We start from the raw sequence: 20,843 nt of genomic DNA, 5'->3' as shown, positions 1-20,843 counted from the left end.
AAATAAACACATAAAATAAATATGAAGATACAGAAACTGATGTATTTAGGGAAAGTGAATAGAACAGTATGGAGAGCTAAAAATGTATGTTGAATGGTGAAAGGATAGTAGAAAAAACATTGGAGAGGAGAAGAAGTCCTTTAAACATATTGTGAAGAACAAGTTAAATGGAATTCTGAGAATTTATTCTTAATTCACATTTGCATATTTTTCTGGAGTAGGTGAATATAAAGGAAAAAAATTAAGGTGCTTCCTGATTCTTGATAACTAATATAATTTCTTTAATTTTATATGAGCTTTATCAAAATTTAAAGTTGAACAAGTAATACATTCTTTAGGTCTCTACAAGAATTCTGTTCTCCTGGTAATTCATTGCCTGTTACATGAAAACTATATATAACTATATTTCTCTTTTAATAATTATGAATGGTATATTATTAACCATCCTATGTTTAAGTTAGCAATGAGATATAGATATAATAAATAAATGTTTTTCATGTTAACAAAGTTCTGAAAACCTAACTCAGAGCATTTCCCTCATACTTAGCTTGTGCAAGAGGTTGTACCTATTTATTCTTTAACTTAACTAGAAGAATAAGACTTCTCAGTAATTCAGCAGTTGAGTGGGTATTACCCTTCCTTTATCTTTAATTTTTAATTAGCTAACATAGTTCATCATGTACATGTCCTTTAAATGTTCCCATATGGTGCCCTGTTATGCATGCAGTACACAATTTGTTGGTAAACTAATGTTCTCATTAGTATTTAAATAGCAAGTCAACTTTTAAGGGAAATGACATAACAATATTATAAAATAATTATGATGAAATACTCAAGGAACTAGAGGCTACACAGTTGTTCAATAGGCCCCTATCGATAGATAATAGTTTTAGTATTTGACTTTGATAGTTCTTGTTTTTTGGAAAGATTGAAATTAGCAGTTCATCATGATGTGAAAATGAGAAAACATAAATTAGCTAGTATGTGGCATCTCATGTATATAAAATCTTTCAGCTAAGGCCATTTACATCCAAACTCCAAAAATATTATTATACCTCTTTATTAAGATAAGTAATTAGGTGTTTTCATTTATGTGTAGCAGGATTATTATACTAAGCTTTTCTCATGCCAGGATGAATCCAAACTCAGTAAACTCTATAGGTTATGGTTGTACTAATCTTTTTATATCTTTTGATTGCAAGAGTCTATTATTATAAAGAGACACAGTACTAGCTTTCTTTTTTTAAGACAAAAAGATAATTATTTTATTTGATAAAGTTACAATTTGCTGATAAGATTTAACAACCATTACCATGAACAACATATCAGTATATCATAGTGATATATCATATAACAATATATCTTATATCAATATATTAATATATCATAACTTAACAGTATATCTTTGAGATATACAAGAAGCAAGTGCCCTTAAAGACAAGTAGAAATGGATTATTCCACCTTTATGGTAGAGATTTAAACAGACTTAGTAGTCAAGAGATTAAATAGACAAAAAATATTTAAACATATTGAATATTTGATTATATAATGATAACATACAGACTTATATGTTATCATTATATAAGTAATATAAACATATAGACTTTGTACCTAACAAAGGGCAAATATAATTTTACTTCAGTCATGGCATATTCACAAAAAAATGGCCATTATGTTTTGTTTTGTTTTTTAACATCTTTATTGGAGTAAAATTGCTTTACAATGGTGTGTTAGTTTCTGCTTTATAAAAAAGTGAATCAGCTATACATAAACATATATCACCATATTTCCTCCCTGTTGCATCTCCCTCCCAGCCTCCCTATTCCACTCCTCTAGGTGGTCACAAAGCACTGAGCTGATCTCCCTGTGGTATCCAGCTGCTTCCCACTAGCTATCTATTTTACATTTGCTAGTGTATGTATGTCTATGCCACTCTCTCACTTTGTCCCAACTTACCCTTCCCCATCCCTGTGTGCTCAAGTCCATTCTCTACGGCTGTATCTTTATTCCTATCCTACCTCTAGTTTCTTCAGAACCATTTTTTTTTTTTTTAGTTTCCATATATATGTGTTAGCATATGGTATTTGTATTTCTCTTTCTTACTTACTTCACTCTGTATGACAGAGTCTAGGTCCATCCACCTCACTACAAAGAACTCAATTTCATTTCTTTTTTATATCTGAGTATTATTCCATTGCATATATGTTTCACAACTTCTTTATCCATTCATCTGTCGATGGACACTTAGGTGGCTTCCATGTCCTGGCTATTGTAAACAGAGCTGCAATGAACATTGTGGTATGTGGCTCTTTTGGAATTATGGTTTTCTCAGGGTATATACTGAGTAGTAGTGGAATTGCTGGGTCATATGGTAGTTCTATTTTTAGTTTTTTAATGAAACTCCATAATGTTCTCCATAGTGGCTGTACCAACTCACATTCCCACCAACAGTGCAAGAGGGTTCCCTTTACTGCACACCCTCTCCAGCATTTACTGTTTGTAGATTTTTTTGATGATGGCCATTCTGACTGGTGTGAGGTGATACCTCATTGTAATTTTGATTTGCATTTCTCTAATGATTAGTGATGTTGAGCATCCTTTCATGTGTTTGTTGGCAATCTGTATATCTTCTTTTGAGAAATGTCTGTTTAAGTCTTCTGCCCATTTTTGGATTGGGTTGTTCGTTTTTTTGATATTGAGCTGCATGAGCTGCTTGTAAATTTTGGAGATTCATCCTTGGTCAGTTGCTTCACTTGCAAATATTTTCTCCCATTCTGAGGGTTGTCTTTTCGTCTGGCTTATGGTTCCCTTTGCTGTGCAAAAGCTTTTAAGTTTCATTAGGTCCCATTTGTTTATTTTTGTTTTTATTTCCATTTCTCTAGAAGGTGGGTCAAAAAGGATCTTGCTGTGATTTATGTCATAGAGTGTTCTGCCTATGTTTTCCTCTAAGAGTTTGATGGTGTCTGGAATTACATTTAGGTCTTGAATCCATTCGGAGTTTATTTTTGTGTATGGTGTTAGGGAGTGTTCTAATTTGAATCTTTTACATGTAGCTGTCCAGTTTTCCCAGCACCACTTATTGAAGAGACTGTCTTTTCTCCATTGTATATTTTGCCTCCTTTATCAAAAATAAGGTGACCATATGTGTGTGGGTTTATCTCTGGGCTTTCTATTCTGTTCCATTGATCTATATTTCTTTTTCTGTGCCAGTACCATACAGTCTTGATTACTGTAGCTTTGTAGTATAGTCTGAAGTCCAGGAGCCTGATTCCTCAAGTTCCATTTTCCTTTCTCAAGATTGCTTTAGCTATTCGGGATCTTTTGTGTTTCCATACACATTTTGAAATTTTTTGTTCTAGTTCTGTGAAAAATGCCATTGGTAGTTTGATAGGCATCGCATTGAATCTGTAGATTGCTTTGGGTAGTATAGTCATTTTCACAATGTTGATTCTTCCAGTCCAAGAACATGGTATATCTCTCCATCGGTTGGTATCATCTTTAATTTCTTTCATCAGTGTCTTAGAGTTTTCTGCATACGGGTCTTTTGTCTCCCTAGGTAGGTTTATTCCTAGGTATTTTATTCTTTTTGTTGCAATGGTAAATGGGAGTGTTTCCTTAATTTCTCTTTCAGATTTTTCATCATTCGTATATAGGAATGCAAGAGATTTCTGTGCATTAGTTTTGTATCTTGCTACATTACCAAATTCATTCATTAGCTCTAGTCGTTTTCTGGTAGCATCTTTAGGATTCTCTTTGTATAGAATCGTATCATCTTCAAACAGTGACAGCTTTACTTCTTCTTTTCCGATTTGGATTCCTTTTCTTTCTATTTCTTCTCTGATTGCTGTGGCTAAAACTTCAAAAACTATGTTGAATAATAGGGGTGAAAATGGATGACCTTTTCTTCTTCTTGATCTTAGTGGAAATGGTTTCAGTTTTTCACCATTGAGAATGAGGTTGGCTGTGGATTTGTTATATATGGCCTTTATTATGTTGAGGTAAGTTCCCTCTATGCCTACTTTCTGGAGGTTTTTTTGTTTGTTTGTTTTGCGGTACGTGGGCCTCTCACTGTTGTGACCTCTCCCGTTGCGGAGCACAGGCTCCAGACGCGCAGGCTCAGCGGCTATGGATCACGGATCCAGCCACTCCGCGGCACGTGGGATCCTCCCAGACCGGGGCACGAACCCGTGTTCCCTGCATCGGCAGGCGGACTCTCAACCACTGCACCACCAGGGAAGCCCTATGGAGGGTTTTTATCGTAAATGGGTGTTGAATTGTGTCAAAAGCTTTTTCTGCATCTATTGAGATGATCATATGTTTTTTCTCTTTCAATTTGTTAATATAGTTTATCACATTGATTGATTTGCATAAAGTAATGAATGCTTGCATTCCTGGGACAAACCCCACTTGATCATGGTGTATGATCCTTTTAATGTGCTGTTGGATTCTCTTTGCTAGTATTTTGTTGAGGATTTTTGCATCTATGTTCATCAATGATATTGGCCTGTAGTTTTCTTTCTTTGTGACATCTTTGTTTGGTTTTGGTATCAGGGTGATGATGGCCTCACAGAATCAGTTTGGGAATGTTCCTTCCTCTGCGATATTTTGGAACAGTTTGAGAAAATAGGTGTTAGGTCATCTCTAAATGTTTGATAGAATTCACCTCTGAGGACATCTGGTCCTGGGCTTTTGTTTGTTGGAAGATTTTTAATCACAGTCTCAATTTCAGTGCTTGTTATTGGTCTGTTTATATTTTCTATTTCTTCTGGTTCAGTCTTGGAAGGTTGTGCTTTTCTAAGGATTTGTCCATTTCTCCCAAGTTTTCCATTTTATTGGCATGTAGTTGCTTGTAGTAATCTCTCATGATCCTTTGTATTTCTGCAGTGTCACTTGTTACCTCTCCTTTTTCATTTCTAATTCTATTGATTTGAGTCTTCTCCCTTTTTTTCTTGATGAGTCTGGTTAATGATTTATCAATTTTGTTTATGTTTTCAAACAACCAGCTTATAGCTTTATTGATCTTTACTATTGCGTTATTCATTTCTTTTTCATTTATTTTTGATCTGATCTTTATGATTTCTTTCCTTCTGCTAACTTTGGAGTTTTTTTTTCTTCCTTCTCTAATTGCTTTAGGTGTAAGGTTAGATATTTTATTTGAGATGTTTCTTGTTTCTTGAGGTAGGATTGTATTGCTATAAACTTCCCTCTTAGAACTCCTTTTGCTGCATCCCATAGATTTTTGGGTCATCGAGTTTTCATTGTCTTTTTTTTTCTAGGTATTTTTTAATTTGCTCTTTGATTTCTTTAGTGATCTCTTTGTTATTTAGTAGCGTATTGTTTAGCCTCCATGTGTTTGTACTTTTTACAGATTTTTTCCTGTAATTGATATCTAGTCTCATAGTGCTGTGGTCAGAAAAGATACTTGATACTATTTCAATATTCTTAAATTTACCAAGGCCTGATTTGTGACCCAAGATATGATCTATCCTGGAGAATGTTCCATGAGGACTTGAGAGGAAAGTGTATTCTGTTGTTTTTGGATGGAATATCCTATAAATATCAATTAAGTGCATTTTGTTCAATGTATCATTTAAAGCTTGTGTTTCATTATTTATTTTCATTTTGGATGTTCTGTCCATTGGTGAGAGTGGGGTGTTATAGTCTTCTACTATAATTGTGTTACTGTTGACTTCCTGTTTTATGGTTGTTCGCATTTGCCTTATATATTGTGGTGCTCCTATGTTGGGTACATAAATATTTACAATTGTTATATCTTCTTCTTGGATTGATCTCTTGATCATTATGTAGTATCCTTCTTTGTCTCTTATAATAGTCTTTATTTTAAAATTTATTTTGTCTGATATGAGAATTGCTATTCCAGCTTTCTTTTGATTTCCATTTGCATTTAATATCTTTTTCCATCCCCTCACTTTCTGTCTGTATGTGTTCCTAGGTCTGAAGTGGGTGTCTTGTAGACAGCATATATATGGGTCTTCTTTTTGTATCCATTCAGCCAGGCTGTGTCTTTTGGTTGGGCATTTAATTCATTTACATTTAAGGTAGTTATCGATATGTATGTTCCTATTACCATTTTCTTAATTGTTTTTGGTTTGTTATTGTATGTCTTTTCCTTCTCTTGTGTTTCATTTCTAGATAAGTTCCTTTAGCATTTTTTGTAAAGCTGGTTTGGTGGTGCTGAATTCTCTTAGCTTTTGCTTGTCTGTAAAGGTTTTAATTTCTCCATCGAATCTGAAAGAGAGCCTTACTGGGTAGCGTAATCCTGGGTGTAGTTTCTTCCCTTTCATCACTTTAAATATGTCCTGCCACTCCCTTCTGGCTTGCAGAGTTTTTGCTGAAATATCAGCCATTAACCTTATGGGGATTCCCTTGTATGTTATTTTTTTTTTCTTGCTGCTTTTAATATTTTTCCTTTGTATTTAATTTTTGATAGTTTGATTACTATGTTTCTGGTGTGTTTCTCCTTGGATCCATCCTGTATGGGACTCTGTGCTTCCTGGACTTGTTGGACTATATCCTTTCCCATGTTAGGGAAGTTTTCAAATAAAATGTCTTCAAATATTTTCTCAGTCCCTTTCTTTTTCTCTTCTTTTTCTATGACCCCTATAATTCAAAAGTTGGTGCATTCAGTGTTGTCCCAGAGGTCTCAGACTGTCCTCAATTCTTTTCATTCTTTTTTCTTTATCCTGCTCTGTGGTAGTTATTTTCACTATTTTATCATCCAGGTCACTTATCTGTTTTTCTGCCTCAGTTATTCTGCTATTGATTCCTTCTAGAGAATTTCTAATTTCATTTATTGTTTTGTTCATCATTGTTTGTTTGTTCTTTAGTTCCTCTAGGTCCTTGTTAAACTTTTTTTAAAATTTTCTCCATTCTATTTCCAGGATTTTGGATCATTTTTACTATCATTACTCTGAATTCTTTATCATTTAGACTGCCTATTTCCTCTTTATTTGTTTGGTCTGCTGGGTTTTTACCTTGCTCCTTCATCTGCTGTGTGTTTCTCTGTCTTCTCATTTCACTTCACTTACTGTATTTGGTGTTTCCTTTTCGCAGGCTGCAGGTTCATAGTTCCCACTGCTTTTGGTGTCTGCCCCCAGTGGCTAAGGGTGTTTCAGTGGGTTGTGTAGACTTCCTGGTGCAGCGGACTGGTGCCTGTGTTCTGGTGGATGAGGCTGAATCTTGTCTTTCTGGTGGACAGGACCATGTCCAGTGGTGTGTTTTGGGGTGTCTGTGACCTTATTATGATTTTAGGCAGGCTCTGTGCTATGGGAGTGGTTGTGGTTGTGTTCCTGTGTTCTTGCTAGTTGTTTGGCATAGAGTGTCCAGCACTGTAGCTTGGTGGTCATTGAGTGGAGCTGGGTCTTAGTGTTGAGATGGAGATCTCTGGGACAGGTTTTGCTGTTTGATATTATGTGGAGCTGGGAGGTCTCTGGTGGATCAATGTCCTGACCTTGGCTCTCCCACCTCAGAGACATAGGCGTGACACCTGCCCAGAGCACAAAGACCCTGTTCCGCCGCATGGCTCAAAAGAAAAGGGAGAAAAAAGAAAGAAAGAAAGAAAAAAGTAAAATAAAGTTATTAAAATAAAAATAAATAAAATTATTGAAAATTTAAAAAATTAAAAAGTAATAAAAAAAGAAAGAATAGAGCAACCAAACCAAAAAACAAATCCACCAATGATAACAAGTGCTAAAAACTATACTAAAAAAAAAAAAAATACGGATAGACAGAACCTGAGGACAAATGGTAAAAGCAAAGCTATACAGACAAAATCACACAAAGAAGCATACACATACACACTCACAAAAAGAGAGAAAGGAAAAAATATATATATTGAAAGACAAGGAAGAGAACAACCAAATCAATAAACAAATCTACCAATAATGATAAAGTTTAAATACTAAACTAAGATAAACATAAAACCAGAAACAAATTAGGTGAAGAAAGCAAACCCTATGTCTACTGTTGCTCCCAAAGTCCACTGCCTCAATTGTGGGATGATTCATTGTCTATTCAGGTATTCCAGAGATGCAGGGTACATCAAGTTGATTATGGAGATTTAATCCACTGCTTCTGAGGCTCTTGGCAGAGATTTCCCTTTCGCTTCTTTGTTCACACGTCTCCTGGTCTTCAGCTTTGGATTTGGCCCTGCCTCTGCGTGTAGGTTGCCTGAGGGCGTCTGTTCTTCGCTCAGACAGGACGGGGTTAAAGGAGCAGCTGTTTCGGGGGCTCTGGCTCACTCAGGCCGGTGGGCGGGAGGGGTACGGATGCGGGGCAAGCCTGTGGCGGCAGAGGCCAGCATTACATTGTACCAGCCTGAGGCGTGCCGTGCGTTCTCCTGGGGAAGATGTCTCTGGATCACGGGACCCTGGCAGTGGCAGGCTGCACAGGGTCCCGGGAATGGAGGTGTGGATAGTGACCTGTGCTTGCACACAGGCTTCTTGGTGGCTGCAATAGCAGCCTGAGTGTCTCATGCCTGTCTCTGGGGTCCACGCTGATAGCCGTGGCTCACGCCTGTCTCTGAAGCTCCTTTAAGCGGCGCTCTTAATCCCCTCTCTTCGCGCACCAGGAAACGAAGAGGCAAGAAAAAGTTTCTTGCCTCTTCGGCAGGTCCAGACCTTTTCCCAGACTCCCTCCCGGCTAGCTGTGGCGCATTAGTCCCCCTCAGGCTGTGTTCACGCCGCCAGTTCTCTCCCTGGGATCCGACCTCCGAAGCCTGAGCCTCAGCTCCCAGCCCCCGCCCGACCTGGTGCGTGAGCAGACAAGCCTGTCAGGATGGTGAATGCTGGTCGGCACTGATCCTCTGTGCGGGAATCTCTCCGCTTTGCCCTCCACACCCCTGTTGCTGCGTTCTCCTCCGTGACTCTGAAGCTTCCCCCCTGCCACCTCCAGTCTCCGCCAGTGAAGGGGCTTCTAGTGTGTGGAAACCTTTTGTCTTTCACAGTTCCCTCCCCAAGGTGCAGGTCTCATCCTTAATCTTTTGTCTCTGTTTTTCCTTTTTTCTTTTGCCCTACACAGGTATGTGGGGAGTTTCTTACCTTTGGGGAGGTCTGAGAACTTCTGCCAGCGTTCAGTAGGTGTTCTGTAGGAGCTGTTCCCCATGTAGAAGTATTTCTGATGTATTTGTGGGGAGGAAGGTGATCTCCACATTTTAGTCGTCTGCCATCCTGAAGGTCTCTCAGTACTAGCTTTGATCTTCTTCCTTAGGGATGTAAGCGAAACTTCCTGCACATTCTCATAAGCTTCTTGTTTTGATTACAGTGTATAATATTGTGTTTCATACAATAGGAAGACATTTAAAGTAAGATTAGTTTGGCTATCTCAGAAGTGTAGCTTGAAGCATTAAATAGGATAAATGGAAAATACACATAGACATAACATATTTAGCTTCTGATTCAAGGAACTCAATCCAGTGTATGTATTTTAAAATAATCACCTTGAAATACTGAAAATTCATTTATTTTAATCCTATAATCAATGCTTTTAGAAACAGACCTTGAAATGGAATATTAAGGTGAAAAATAAATAGGTGGGTTGTAGCAAGCTATTCTTAACTGCTATTTCCTAGAGAGATCATATAAAACTGTCCTCAAAATTGCAACTATGCAAACTCCCTTTAAAGGCTGGAGCTTGCTTAGCAAGTTGATAACATAGGCTTATTAGGTAAATCCCCTTAAGTATGTCTTACTCCTGAAAAAAAAAAAGTTGTTTTGAATCATGATGATTTTGTGTATGTGTCTATATACATGTGCATATATGTTGAGGATGGATGGTTTGCATATTTTCCCAAGGGACTTTCTTCTGGGATTTTCTCAAGGAATTATTCTATATCTATAGGTCAATGCAGGTGAACATTTGGACATTCATAGAAAACAAATCAGCTGTCAAATATTTAGTTTTCAACCTTAATTGTATTCTCATTGCTGTTAGAAAGAAATCCTTTCACAGATTTCTAGTTGATTTCCTTTTCCATTTTCTACTCATTCTAAATCTTTACTCCTCTTTCCAAGTCTACCTTCTTCAAATTACAAAAACTAAACTTGCTTTTAAGTTCTTTGAGGAATCACAACCAGGTAAGAATACCTTAACCTTCCCTACCAGCTAATGATTTATCTGTCTCATTTTTCTATCCTTTCTTCCTCAGGGCAAGTGCTCCTACTATTGTTTAGGTTTTAATTCCAGCCTTGTGAGTTCTTGGGAAACTGCTGCACTTTCCTATCCTTTTGGAGCCTCCAGTCTCTCTTCCTTCAATGGCACCTTTCCCTCAGCCTACAAGTCTACCCCATCTTATTAGAATTTATCATACTTGAACTTGGTCACTGGTGACCCCCTTCCTCAATCCATTCTTAAAATTTTTCATGATTTTAGTGCATCCTCTTTCCCCTTGACCTTATTCTCTTGTATCTCTGGCTAAACTTTCTGTCTCCTCTCTCTCCTTGCCTGACCTACTCTTACTTTGCTGCCTTTCTCTCCTTGTCTCTGTCTCTGTCTTTCCCTCTTCCCCCACCTCACTTTAATTAGATCTAAATCTATTCCTATGCTTTTCACTGTCTTCTTACAGCTCCAGTTCTTTTCTGTGTTTTCAGTTTTTATCTTTCTCCTGAATTTCAGTCTTCAATGTGTCACTGTCTATTGCATATTTATTCTTGGAAGTCTCCCAAGTACCTCATAGTCAGTATATTTCAAAAAAAACTGTTGCAAAGTCATACTTTTGAGGTCAGAGATCTGAGTTTAAGATCCTGATATTTATTGAGATGGTAGAAAGATATCTGACTTGTTTCCTTATCAAATAGTCTTGAAACTCCACTTCACCAGCACATGTATCTGCACAACTACTCCCTTTCACCCGTGTTATTGCAATAACATCCTAGTTGACCTCCCTACTTCTACCTTCACTTCACTGCACTCTATTTTCAACACAGTACCTGGAGTGATCCTTTAAAAAAGAAAGTCAGTTAGATTGTGTCTCTGTACTCAGAACATTCCAATGGTTTCCCATCTTGATTTTTAGTAAAACTAGAAGTCTTCATCCGCCAACCTCTGCCCCATATTCCTTGATTCCCTGACCTCAATTCTTCCACTTTCACGTTTTCTCCAGCCACTCAGACTTCCTTAGTGTTCCTTAAATTTGCTGGGCTCCCTCTTGCCACAGGTTCTTTCTTTTTAAATTAATTTTTATTGGAGTATATTTGATTTACAATGTTATGTTAGTTTCAGGTGTACAGCAAAGTGAATCAGTTATACATATACATTTATCCACTATTTTTTTAGATTCTTTTCCCATATAGGCCATTATAGAGTACTGAGTAGAGTTCCCTGTGCTATACAGCAGGTCCTTATTAGTTATCTGTTTTATATATAGTCGTGTGTATATGTCAATCCCAATCTCCCAATTTATCCCCCCCCCACTTTCCCCCTTGGTAGCCATAAGTTTGTTTTCTACATCTGTGACTCTGTTTCTGTTTTGTAAGTAAGTTCACTTGTACCATTTTTTTAGATTCCACATATAAGTGATATCATATTATATTTGTTTTTCTCTGTCTGACTGACTTCACTCAGTGTGATAATCTCTAGGTCCCTCCATGTTGTTGCAAATGGCATTATTTCATTCCTTTTTGTGGCTGAGTAATATTCCATTGTATAAATGATGGAGAGGGTGTGGAGAAAAGGGAACCCTCCTACATTGGTTGGGATGTAAATTGGTGCAGCCACTGTGGAGAACAGTATGGAGTTTCCTTAAAAAACTAAAAATAGAGCTACCATATGATCCAGCAATCCTACTCCTGGGCATATAGCCAGAGAAAACCATAATTTGAAAAGATACATGCACCCCAATGTTCATTGAAGCACCAGTTACAATAGCCTGGACATGGAAGCAACCTAAATGGATTGACAGATAAATGGTAAAGAACATGTGGTACATATATAAACTGGAATATTGCCAGAGGTTCTTAACACATGACCTTTTATTCAAATGGATGTCACTCTCATCTTCTATAAGGCTTTATTAAATGTCACATTCTCTGTGACACGTTCTCTGACCACCTTATTTAAAATTGTATGTCCACCCCTCGACCCTGGTCTCCAACCCTTAATCCTTATCTCTGTTTTATTTTTCTCCATAGTGTTTATCTTCTAATATACTTTGCAATTAACTCGTGTTTATTTTGTTTCTGTTTCTATCCTCCACTGTAATGTAAGCTCTATGATGGCAGGGGATTCTGCTTTGTCTTCCTCACTATTGTATCCTCAGTCCCTAGAACATAGTAGAAGCTCAGTGATATTTGTTGAATAAATAAATGAACAAATTAAGATATCAGGGGTGGAACTGCTTTTTGAGCTGCAGAGCACTATAAAAATACTAATTATTCCTACTATTATTATTCCACTGCCCCCATGACAAGGGTCACATACACATTTACACTCACATGTACAATATCTTCTCTTTCTTTTCCCCATCTCTATGTCCTATCTTGGTTTTGAGACACCATCTAATCAATTTTTGAGGATATTTACTTGGAGGCATATTTGAGTCTTTCAACTATTTAGTCACTAATTCCTAAGTCTTATATTAGATCATTTGGAACACAGTCTCCATTTTAGTCCCCATTTCTTTACCCCAATCATCTTAAACTTTTTTCTAGACAATTGCAGTAGTCTCCTCACAGGTGACTTTGCAGTTTATTTTAACATGAATACCATTTCTTAAGTAATTTTCCATGGCCTCAAATTATCTATAAAATGCTTCCTGTGGTGCTCAAGGTTCTTCATTACTAACCCTGACCTTTGTTTTTTGTTTTTTTTTTTCTTTTGGCTGCGTTGGGTCTTTGTTGCTGCACGCGGGCTTTCTCTAGCTGCAGAGAGCAGGGGTTACTCTTCATTGCCATGCGTGGGCTTCTCATTGCGGCAGCTTCTCTTGTTGCGGAGCATGGGGTCTAGGTGTGCAGTCTTCAGTAGTTGTGACTTGCAGACTCTAGAGTGCAGGTTCAGTAGTTGTGGCACACGTGCTTAGTTGCTCCGTGGCATGGGGGATCTTCCTGGACCAGGGCTCTAAACCGTGTCCTCTGCATTGGCAGGCAGATTCTTAACTACTGCACCACTAGGGAAGTCCCTGACCTATGTTTTTGAGACACTATTTTTCAGCACTATAAATTGTTCTGTTGGCCCTTTTTATTTCTTTATACTTCAACAAATACTTGTTGATTATTTACTGAGACAGACACTATACAGTGGCGTTTAGCAAGGCACCATCTCTTTTCCCCTTTCTTTATAGCAATTGGTTATAGTTTGGGAGGAATGAAGGAGGAGAAAACCCAGCATCTCAAAATCATAGATCAAATGTAGACTAGCTATAGGTACAATGAGCAGTCATTCTGATTTTTCTGGAATAGACTTGGTTTATACTTGTTGCCCCAGTGTAATTATTAATGTTTTCCTTCACCCTCAGAACTCTCCCCGTTTGGTAATAAATCATATAGCCTCTGTCTATAAGCAAAAATAATTGAAATTTTTTCATGTGCTCTTTCCCTACATTAACTACAAAGGTTACATGACTGTCTAAAGCAAAATTTAAGTCCCTTTCCTCTAACACCAGGACATACTTATAAACATCACACATGCTGTTTGGTAGAGAAAAACCTAGATGGATCTTATAACCTGAATGTCATTTCAACTTTAGTATAAAACATTTGTCTCAAATGCATTTTAATAATTACTGCCTTAACAATTTTATTACTCTACCTCTTGTCTGAAATGTCCTATATTTACTCTCCATGTATCCATAGCCTACCCACGTTTAAAATCATACTTATATCCCCAGACTTTTCTTTGTATTGGTATCCATCTGTCTCTACCCGTGATCTCTCCTTTTAGCAGTTATTTTCTAAATCACTTATTTGGCAACTTTTGGTATACAATGTACTTTTTTTTCCCTTCGGGATCTGTTGGTGTAAGTAGTCTGATTGAATCTTTCAAGACAAAGACTGAGACTTATACATCTTTGATTTTATAGCACCAACTCTAAGGCCAAATTCAGAGTATGCACAAACAACCTAATGTGAAAAAAAACACAATAATTATGATAGCAGTGGTAATGAGTGTGGTATTGACAGTGTATAATAAGGTAAAATATATGAATTTTCAGAAAATATCATAGTGTGAGAGTAGGAAGAGTTAATTATAGATTAAAGATGTGTGTTTGTGTGTGTGTGTGTGTCTGTGGATGTGTTTGTGTGTTTGTAAAGTATGTTTGTTTTAAGTTATTTTGGGGTCAGAGGAAGAGGTTGAGGGAGAGAAAGGAGAGACATACTATATCTTATCAAGTGATTAAGTGGAAGATGTGCCATCATTTTGTAGATTGCTAGGGGAAAAAGGTCAATTAAGCTATGGTGTAATGTTTTTGTATCACTTAGAATATGCATTTGGTATATATTGAAAGTCATATTTACTGATGGATTTCTTTGATGTTGGATCATTCCTGTATATACATAACAAAGAATAAGTGGTATCAACTGTCTAACTCTCCTAACACTCCTTCACACTCCGAGGTCATCAATTGTAAGAAACATTTCTATTTCAGACATGTTTTAAAATACTTTTAAAAAAGAAATATTTGTTGAATGGACTTATAGGGCATAAGTAAGAATTGCAAAAAACAACATCTGATGAGTTTACTAGGACCTGAGGAAAGGCAACAGATCCTAAATATTCTGAAACAATGGAAGGAAAATAATGGACTTTTTGAATATAGTCAAATGTAGAAACCTGAGTTAGAACAAAACTTTATGGGATTTTAGTATCACCCTCACTGTCCAGTAGCAGAAACTGTCAATTGGAAAGTTGTAGTGAAAAAGGGAAAAATAGATTATGATATTGGGTATCTAACAGATGTAAAGGCATGAAGCTCTAGCATAAGGTTGGATAGTTAAGAACTAAATACTAAGAGATGGAGTTTACGTTCAAGGTTTAATTTTTATTGCTGATTTTTCATTGTCTTGGAGCAGAGGAGGAAACTAAAATTTTTCTGCTCAAGAACTTCTGCTTTGGATCAACATCTTCTATAAAACCTGCTTGCTGGGATAGCTATATGCCTTATCTGATATGAGGAAACCTCTAGTCCTAAACACAAATAGAATTCTTAACTATTTTCAGGATAGATTGTGTGAGACCACAACAAAGTTAAGTCTATCAGAATTGAGTGCTTGAGCTGAGTGGATAAAAATAAGAAAAATAATTGGTTTAGCTTTGTTGCCGAACAGAAAATGTGGCCCACATTCATAGACATTTTATACATTGCCTTCTCACATTTCATCTTTGTACTGCTCTTGTGTTCATGTTCAGATCATTCATATTTTATTTTGAAACATTTTCATTTTCAGATCAGCAGTTGTGTGATCCTGGTGAATTTCTTTGCCACGATCACGTGACTTGTGTCTCCCAGACCTGGCTGTGTGATGGGGACCCTGACTGCCCTGATGATTCAGACGAATCGTTAGATACCTGTGAGTAGAAAGGTTCTCATGCTGTTCGGATTTACCTTACATGTGAAACTAAATGTCAGCTGTTTTCACAGATGACTGCTATTTCCGTTTATTCTTTTTTTCCCAAATAGCCTAAAAACTTAAAACCTTTTGTTTGCGTGTCCTTTAAAATGACTATGTGAATGAGAGCATAAAACGCAGTTTTGTCGTGTTAATTAACTTATGAAGGGAAGAAAATGCAAGGTTATTTCAATGTGATTGTGTTACTCCTAGAAAAAAATTTACTTGAAGAGAAAAAATCCTTGAAAACACAGCACTGAGAGGGAATAAGGTCCTCTCCAATAATTTATCTCACACGTTTTGAGACAGAGGAGCATATAGAAGGAATAATGAACTAATCAATCTTTAGCTCCAATATTATTTCTATTAATATCTAGGGCACTACACAAATTATTGAACATGTTTTCTTTTGCACCTGAAAGATAGAAACTACATTTATCCATCCATGCAGTGAGGATCTTTGACTTTTTAATATCAGATTCAGAACTCTTAATACACATGAGTCTTAATTGTAATTGTACCACTGTGTCTAACTTGGGAGTCCATTAAGGGTTTTGCCCATGTGAAAAATACCACTAAATCAAAATTGTAAATAATAACAGGACGACAGCTAAATCTGCTGCACTTTCTTTTAAATACCTACTGTTGTAAGGAGTGTGAAGAGTCGCCTAAATTTTCATATTGATATTTTCTAGCACAGCTAATATCAGTTTTTACTCCCCATGCAAACATGTATGTCAGCTTCTCAGGATCATCCTCAAAGCAACTACATAGTTCCGTGAAGTCAACATGAAAAAAGAAAAATCCACCACTCTTATTGCTTGATATTGTAGAGATAATAATTATTGGTTCCATTTTCCACTTTTATCTACTTGTTTATAAGTCTTATAGATGGAACCAATATAAGTTTTGATGAAAATCTTGGTGATGGGAAGCAGAAGCAATGCTTATTCACTTTCTTCATGTTTGCTAGTGTTTTTAAAGTTTCTCAACATATGGGTACTTGAATATTTGCATTAATTGCCTTTCTTCAATTTGAACAGATCACTTTTTTGATAGTAAGAGGTTGTAGTTGTTTACTACATTTCTGATTTTCACCAATTTCATCAGTTTAATTCTGAAAACCTTTACAAGACCCCTATAGCATAGCTAAGGTTCTAGGCATGATAAGAGGAAAAAGTATATTAATAGGAAAATACTCTAGTGTATAAATAAAATCTGATAAATCCATACAAAGGAATATTATTTAACAATAAAAAAGACTGAAGTACTTATACATGCTACATGGATAAATCTTGAAAATATTATGTGAAGGAAAAGAAGCCAGGCACAAGAGACCACATATTTTATGATTCCATTCATATGAAATATCCCAATAGGCAAATCTATAGAGATAGAAAGTAGATAAGTGGTTGCCAGTGGCCAGTGGGGTGGAGGGGAATGAGGAATGTCTGCTAATGAGTATGGGATCTCTTTGGAGGTGATGAAGTGTTCTAAAATTAGATTGCAGTGATGGTTGCACAACTCTGTTAATGTATTTAAATACATTGAACTGTGCATATTAAATGGGTGAATTGTATGGGAGGTGAATTATACCTTAACAAAGTTGTTTAAAAATGGAAAATAAGGAGAAGAATCTCAAAATTATGCATATGGATGCGGATGGTATAGTAATGTGAAAAGACAACAATAACAAAATATCCCGCCCATGAAATATACAAGTAGTTGGACTACATTTCATCTGTATAAGTAGTGGGACTTAACAGTGTTTAAGCCTTCCCCTATTTAAGTGCCATAGAAGAGTTTTCTTCTCGTTAGATGCAAGGGATGATTGCCATGGCATAATAGGACTAAAAAGATAAATTTTTGAGTTTTGGAGTCTTGCATTTTTGCCCTGATCCTACTATCAAATTCCTGATGGGAAACATGACAGAGACATGAGAGAGATTTGCAGAATCCATACGTAGGAGGGCAGGTTGAAGGAGGAATGCCCTGGAACTTGTACCTGGCACAGTGCAAAAGTGATTGAGAAGAAAAGGCTGTGTGGTCTGTCTAGGCAGGAGTTCCCTTCATGCTTTTGAATAATAGAGAATAATAATGCTCCCTGTGTACTCAGGAGGGGGATTAGTGGGAGAATCAAGCTGGAGAGGATCTGTGGTACAGAGGAGACACAAGGACTCAAATCCAAAGAGGAAAGAGACCCCAAAGTGAATGCCAAAGTGGGTGGATGACAGTATTCCACTCCCCCTCCCATGCCAGCTCTGTGCTTCTAGGAACATGGCAGATACCAAGCAGGGCCACACCAGTCAGCTAGACTTGTGCTTGCTGGCCAGCACCTGCCCTGATTTATTGAGTTTCTGTTCTTAATGGTCAGTGTCTCGACCACAATGTTTGAAAATATTTTGGATATCCATCTTGCCCAGAAGGTAGACACCACCTTGTGTTCGGGGGAAAAAGGTAGGTCCTTCAATTGACAGAGATTAGGGGCTTTGGCAGACTGAAGCCTCAAATTAGGAGTTACATGTGGGTTAATTGAAATAGAGATAGATTTTCTTCTTATCTAGTTTTTAAAATGAAGCTCATACCTTCTCAAGATATTTTTGGCAGTTTTAAAGTATATAGTTATTTTCCTCAATAAAATTTGGTGAGTTCAGTTTTAAAATGTTTTCCCATTTTGGCCATTCTTATTCTACTCTTGGGCATCAAAATTGCTGAATATCCTCAAGAGCAACACTAAAAAAAAATTCGTATATCAACGTAGCAACGTAACAAAGAGAGAAAAATACTCATTTTTTTTAACCTGGGTGTTTAATCTGAGTAACATATTTGGATCCACATTTAATTAACCTGTTTCAGATAAGTCAGTACTGACTAAATTCTGGACAAGCATAGAGAAAAAGCTTTATGGAAAAATCAGACTTTTTCAAATTTAAATTTCTCAATCCAGATGTTCACAGTTACCATTTTCCTTAATCATAGTGCTTTGTAATATGTTGTTTTATAACATTCATATGCAGTCATCACTGATCTACATAAAATAATTGCATAATTTTATAATTATATGAATGTATATACATTCAATGTGAAAGATAAATACTAGAAATCAAAAACCTTGAAGATTGATTCTTAAGAAGGATAATTTTGTGCTCAGTGTATGAACAAAAGTATGTTATCATATTTGACCTGAAGACAAAGTATGTTGTATCTACAAAATATTAGATGAAAACCACTGATGCAATGCACTTATTTTTCCTAAATCCACTTAGCCTCTAAAATGATAAGAGGACCAATATAGCATAGAATTTATTATGACATTGTGAAAGCTCTGCCATGACAAAATTCTAACGGGAAAAAAGTGGATATTGTCGAGGAGGAGGAAAAGCTTTACTTATGAGAGGCTGATGACCAAAATGCTTTAGAAGATAAACATGCCTACAGAAAAACAAAGGAAGTGAAAATCAAAAGAAATTGAGGTATTTGGGGATCTGAGAGGTTAACAAGCACATATTTTCTTTCTCTTCTGTGTTTGTTTAGGCCCAGGTTTTAGGGGGTATTTTCTACTATTTATGGGGCAGAAGTGAGATTTCACTAACAGCAATCCAAGGCCAAGGAAACCCCTCTTGAATGGGGTTGATTTACCACTAAGCTGACTGCATGTTGGGATGAGTTTTCTAAAATATGAAATTAGAGAAATTTAATAATTTATGTCCTTACCTTTGAATATGAGGAATGGTTCTTTAGCCTTATATTACAAATGAAAGTTTTTATTTTGCTACATTATTTGAAGTAATTTGTTAAGTGTCTAAATGGCTAACCATCTTTTAGGTCCTATGAGGCAATGAGAAGAGAAAATCAGGAAAAATCACCCTCTTTCTACTCAGTGCTTTCAATCCAGTTGTAAGTCTAGCATTTTGTATGACGAGAATTAAAGTGAATAGTAGAAATACTATTTGTGTAATGAAAACTTGTTACCCCCTGTGACAGGGAAGTCTTCCTGAAAGGTGCTTTTATTCCAAGGTATTCAATACATAATTCCTTCTAGGATTTTCTGTTGAATGCTTAATGATACTTCCTTTCCAACAATCAGTTTCAGCAGATGTGTGATATTTTTTGGCAATCTGATGTGTATATACTTAAAATTAGATTCCTCCTTTTAAGTCAGGAAGGTATTTGTTCTGCTCTTTCCCCTTCTTCCTTATTGCCTTCCACTACCCCCCTTCAGAAAATCATGTAGAGAGTCCTTCTGCTGTAGATCATGTTGTGGATATGATGACTCTTTGACTAACTGGGGAGTATAAAAATGACATTTTAGGAGGGTAAGGTTTGCAACCTGGATACAGTTAAGTCCCCTACATGGAAACCTTCAAGTTGTGAACTTTCAAAGATGAGGATGTGCATTCACATGGCCGATCATGGTAAGTTAGTTCACGTGTTTGGCATACATTGTCACATGAGTGCATCCTCTACAAGTGGTTGTGCTTTTGTGTACTGTACAGTACTGTATAGAGTACAGTAGTACAGTATCTTTGTTTCAAGTCCAGGATATCCAGAAGCAAGCATAAAAGCAGTGGTAATGTAGCTGGTACTGCTAAGAAACACCAAGAGAGACTGGAGGAAGAAGAAGTAACTGAAGAACCAAAGAGATTCACGACACAGGAAATGGCAAGGGGATTTTCTTTATTCGAGAAGGCACTGTTAGTTTTTGAGGCAAAGGACCAGAATGTAGAACAGTACACGAAGGTTACAACAGCCGTTCAGGATGCAATCCAGTGCAACCATGTCATCTATGATGAGAAAAAAAGAGCTACTACCCAGACATCCCTGGATTGTTTTTTCAAAAGGGTAGATAGAATTGAATCCAGCAAGGAGCCAGAACCTGTGCCATCAATGTCAGGCATGAGGGAAATTGCAGCTTGCCCTCCATCTCCTATTGCTGATGACCCTTCAGCTCTACCCTCTCCCACCTCCTCTCCCTCCTCCAGTCAGTAACTCTTCTTGCCTGTTCACTCGATGCCAGCTCCTGGATGACAGCTCTTGTACTGTATACTACTGTGCTTTTCAACGTATTGTATTGTAAGATTAAAAATGTTTTCTTTATTTTTTGCATATTATTTGTGTGAAAAATATTATAAACCTATTACAGTACAGTACTATATAGCCAATTGTGTTAGTTGGGTACCTAGGCTAACTTCGCTGGACTTAACAAACAAATTGGACTTACCAATGCACTCTCGGAATGGAACTTGTCCGTATGCAGGGGACTTACTGTAGTTGTTATAATAA

At 36.8% G+C, this 20,843-nt stretch overlaps 1 protein-coding gene across 1 annotated transcript in view; it reads left to right on the top strand.

Moving 5' to 3' along the window:
* LRP1B (LDL receptor related protein 1B) overlaps positions 1 to 20,843 on the top strand; it is a gene marked incomplete at both ends in the record, with an annotated part of 1,860,945 nt that overhangs the window by 345,112 nt on the left and 1,494,990 nt on the right. The window contains one exon of the mRNA XM_079710778.1: positions 15,399 to 15,521. Coding sequence (XP_079566904.1) covers positions 15,399 to 15,521 — 123 coding nt within the window. The remainder of the gene's footprint in view (positions 1 to 15,398; positions 15,522 to 20,843) is intronic.

This window comes from Hyperoodon ampullatus (assembly GCF_949752795.1).
Source record: "Hyperoodon ampullatus genome assembly, chromosome: 8".
Taxonomy (NCBI): domain Eukaryota; kingdom Metazoa; phylum Chordata; class Mammalia; order Artiodactyla; family Ziphiidae; genus Hyperoodon; species Hyperoodon ampullatus.
The sequence above is the reverse complement of the archived record's forward strand: the minus strand, read 5'-3'. Positions and strand labels throughout refer to the sequence as shown.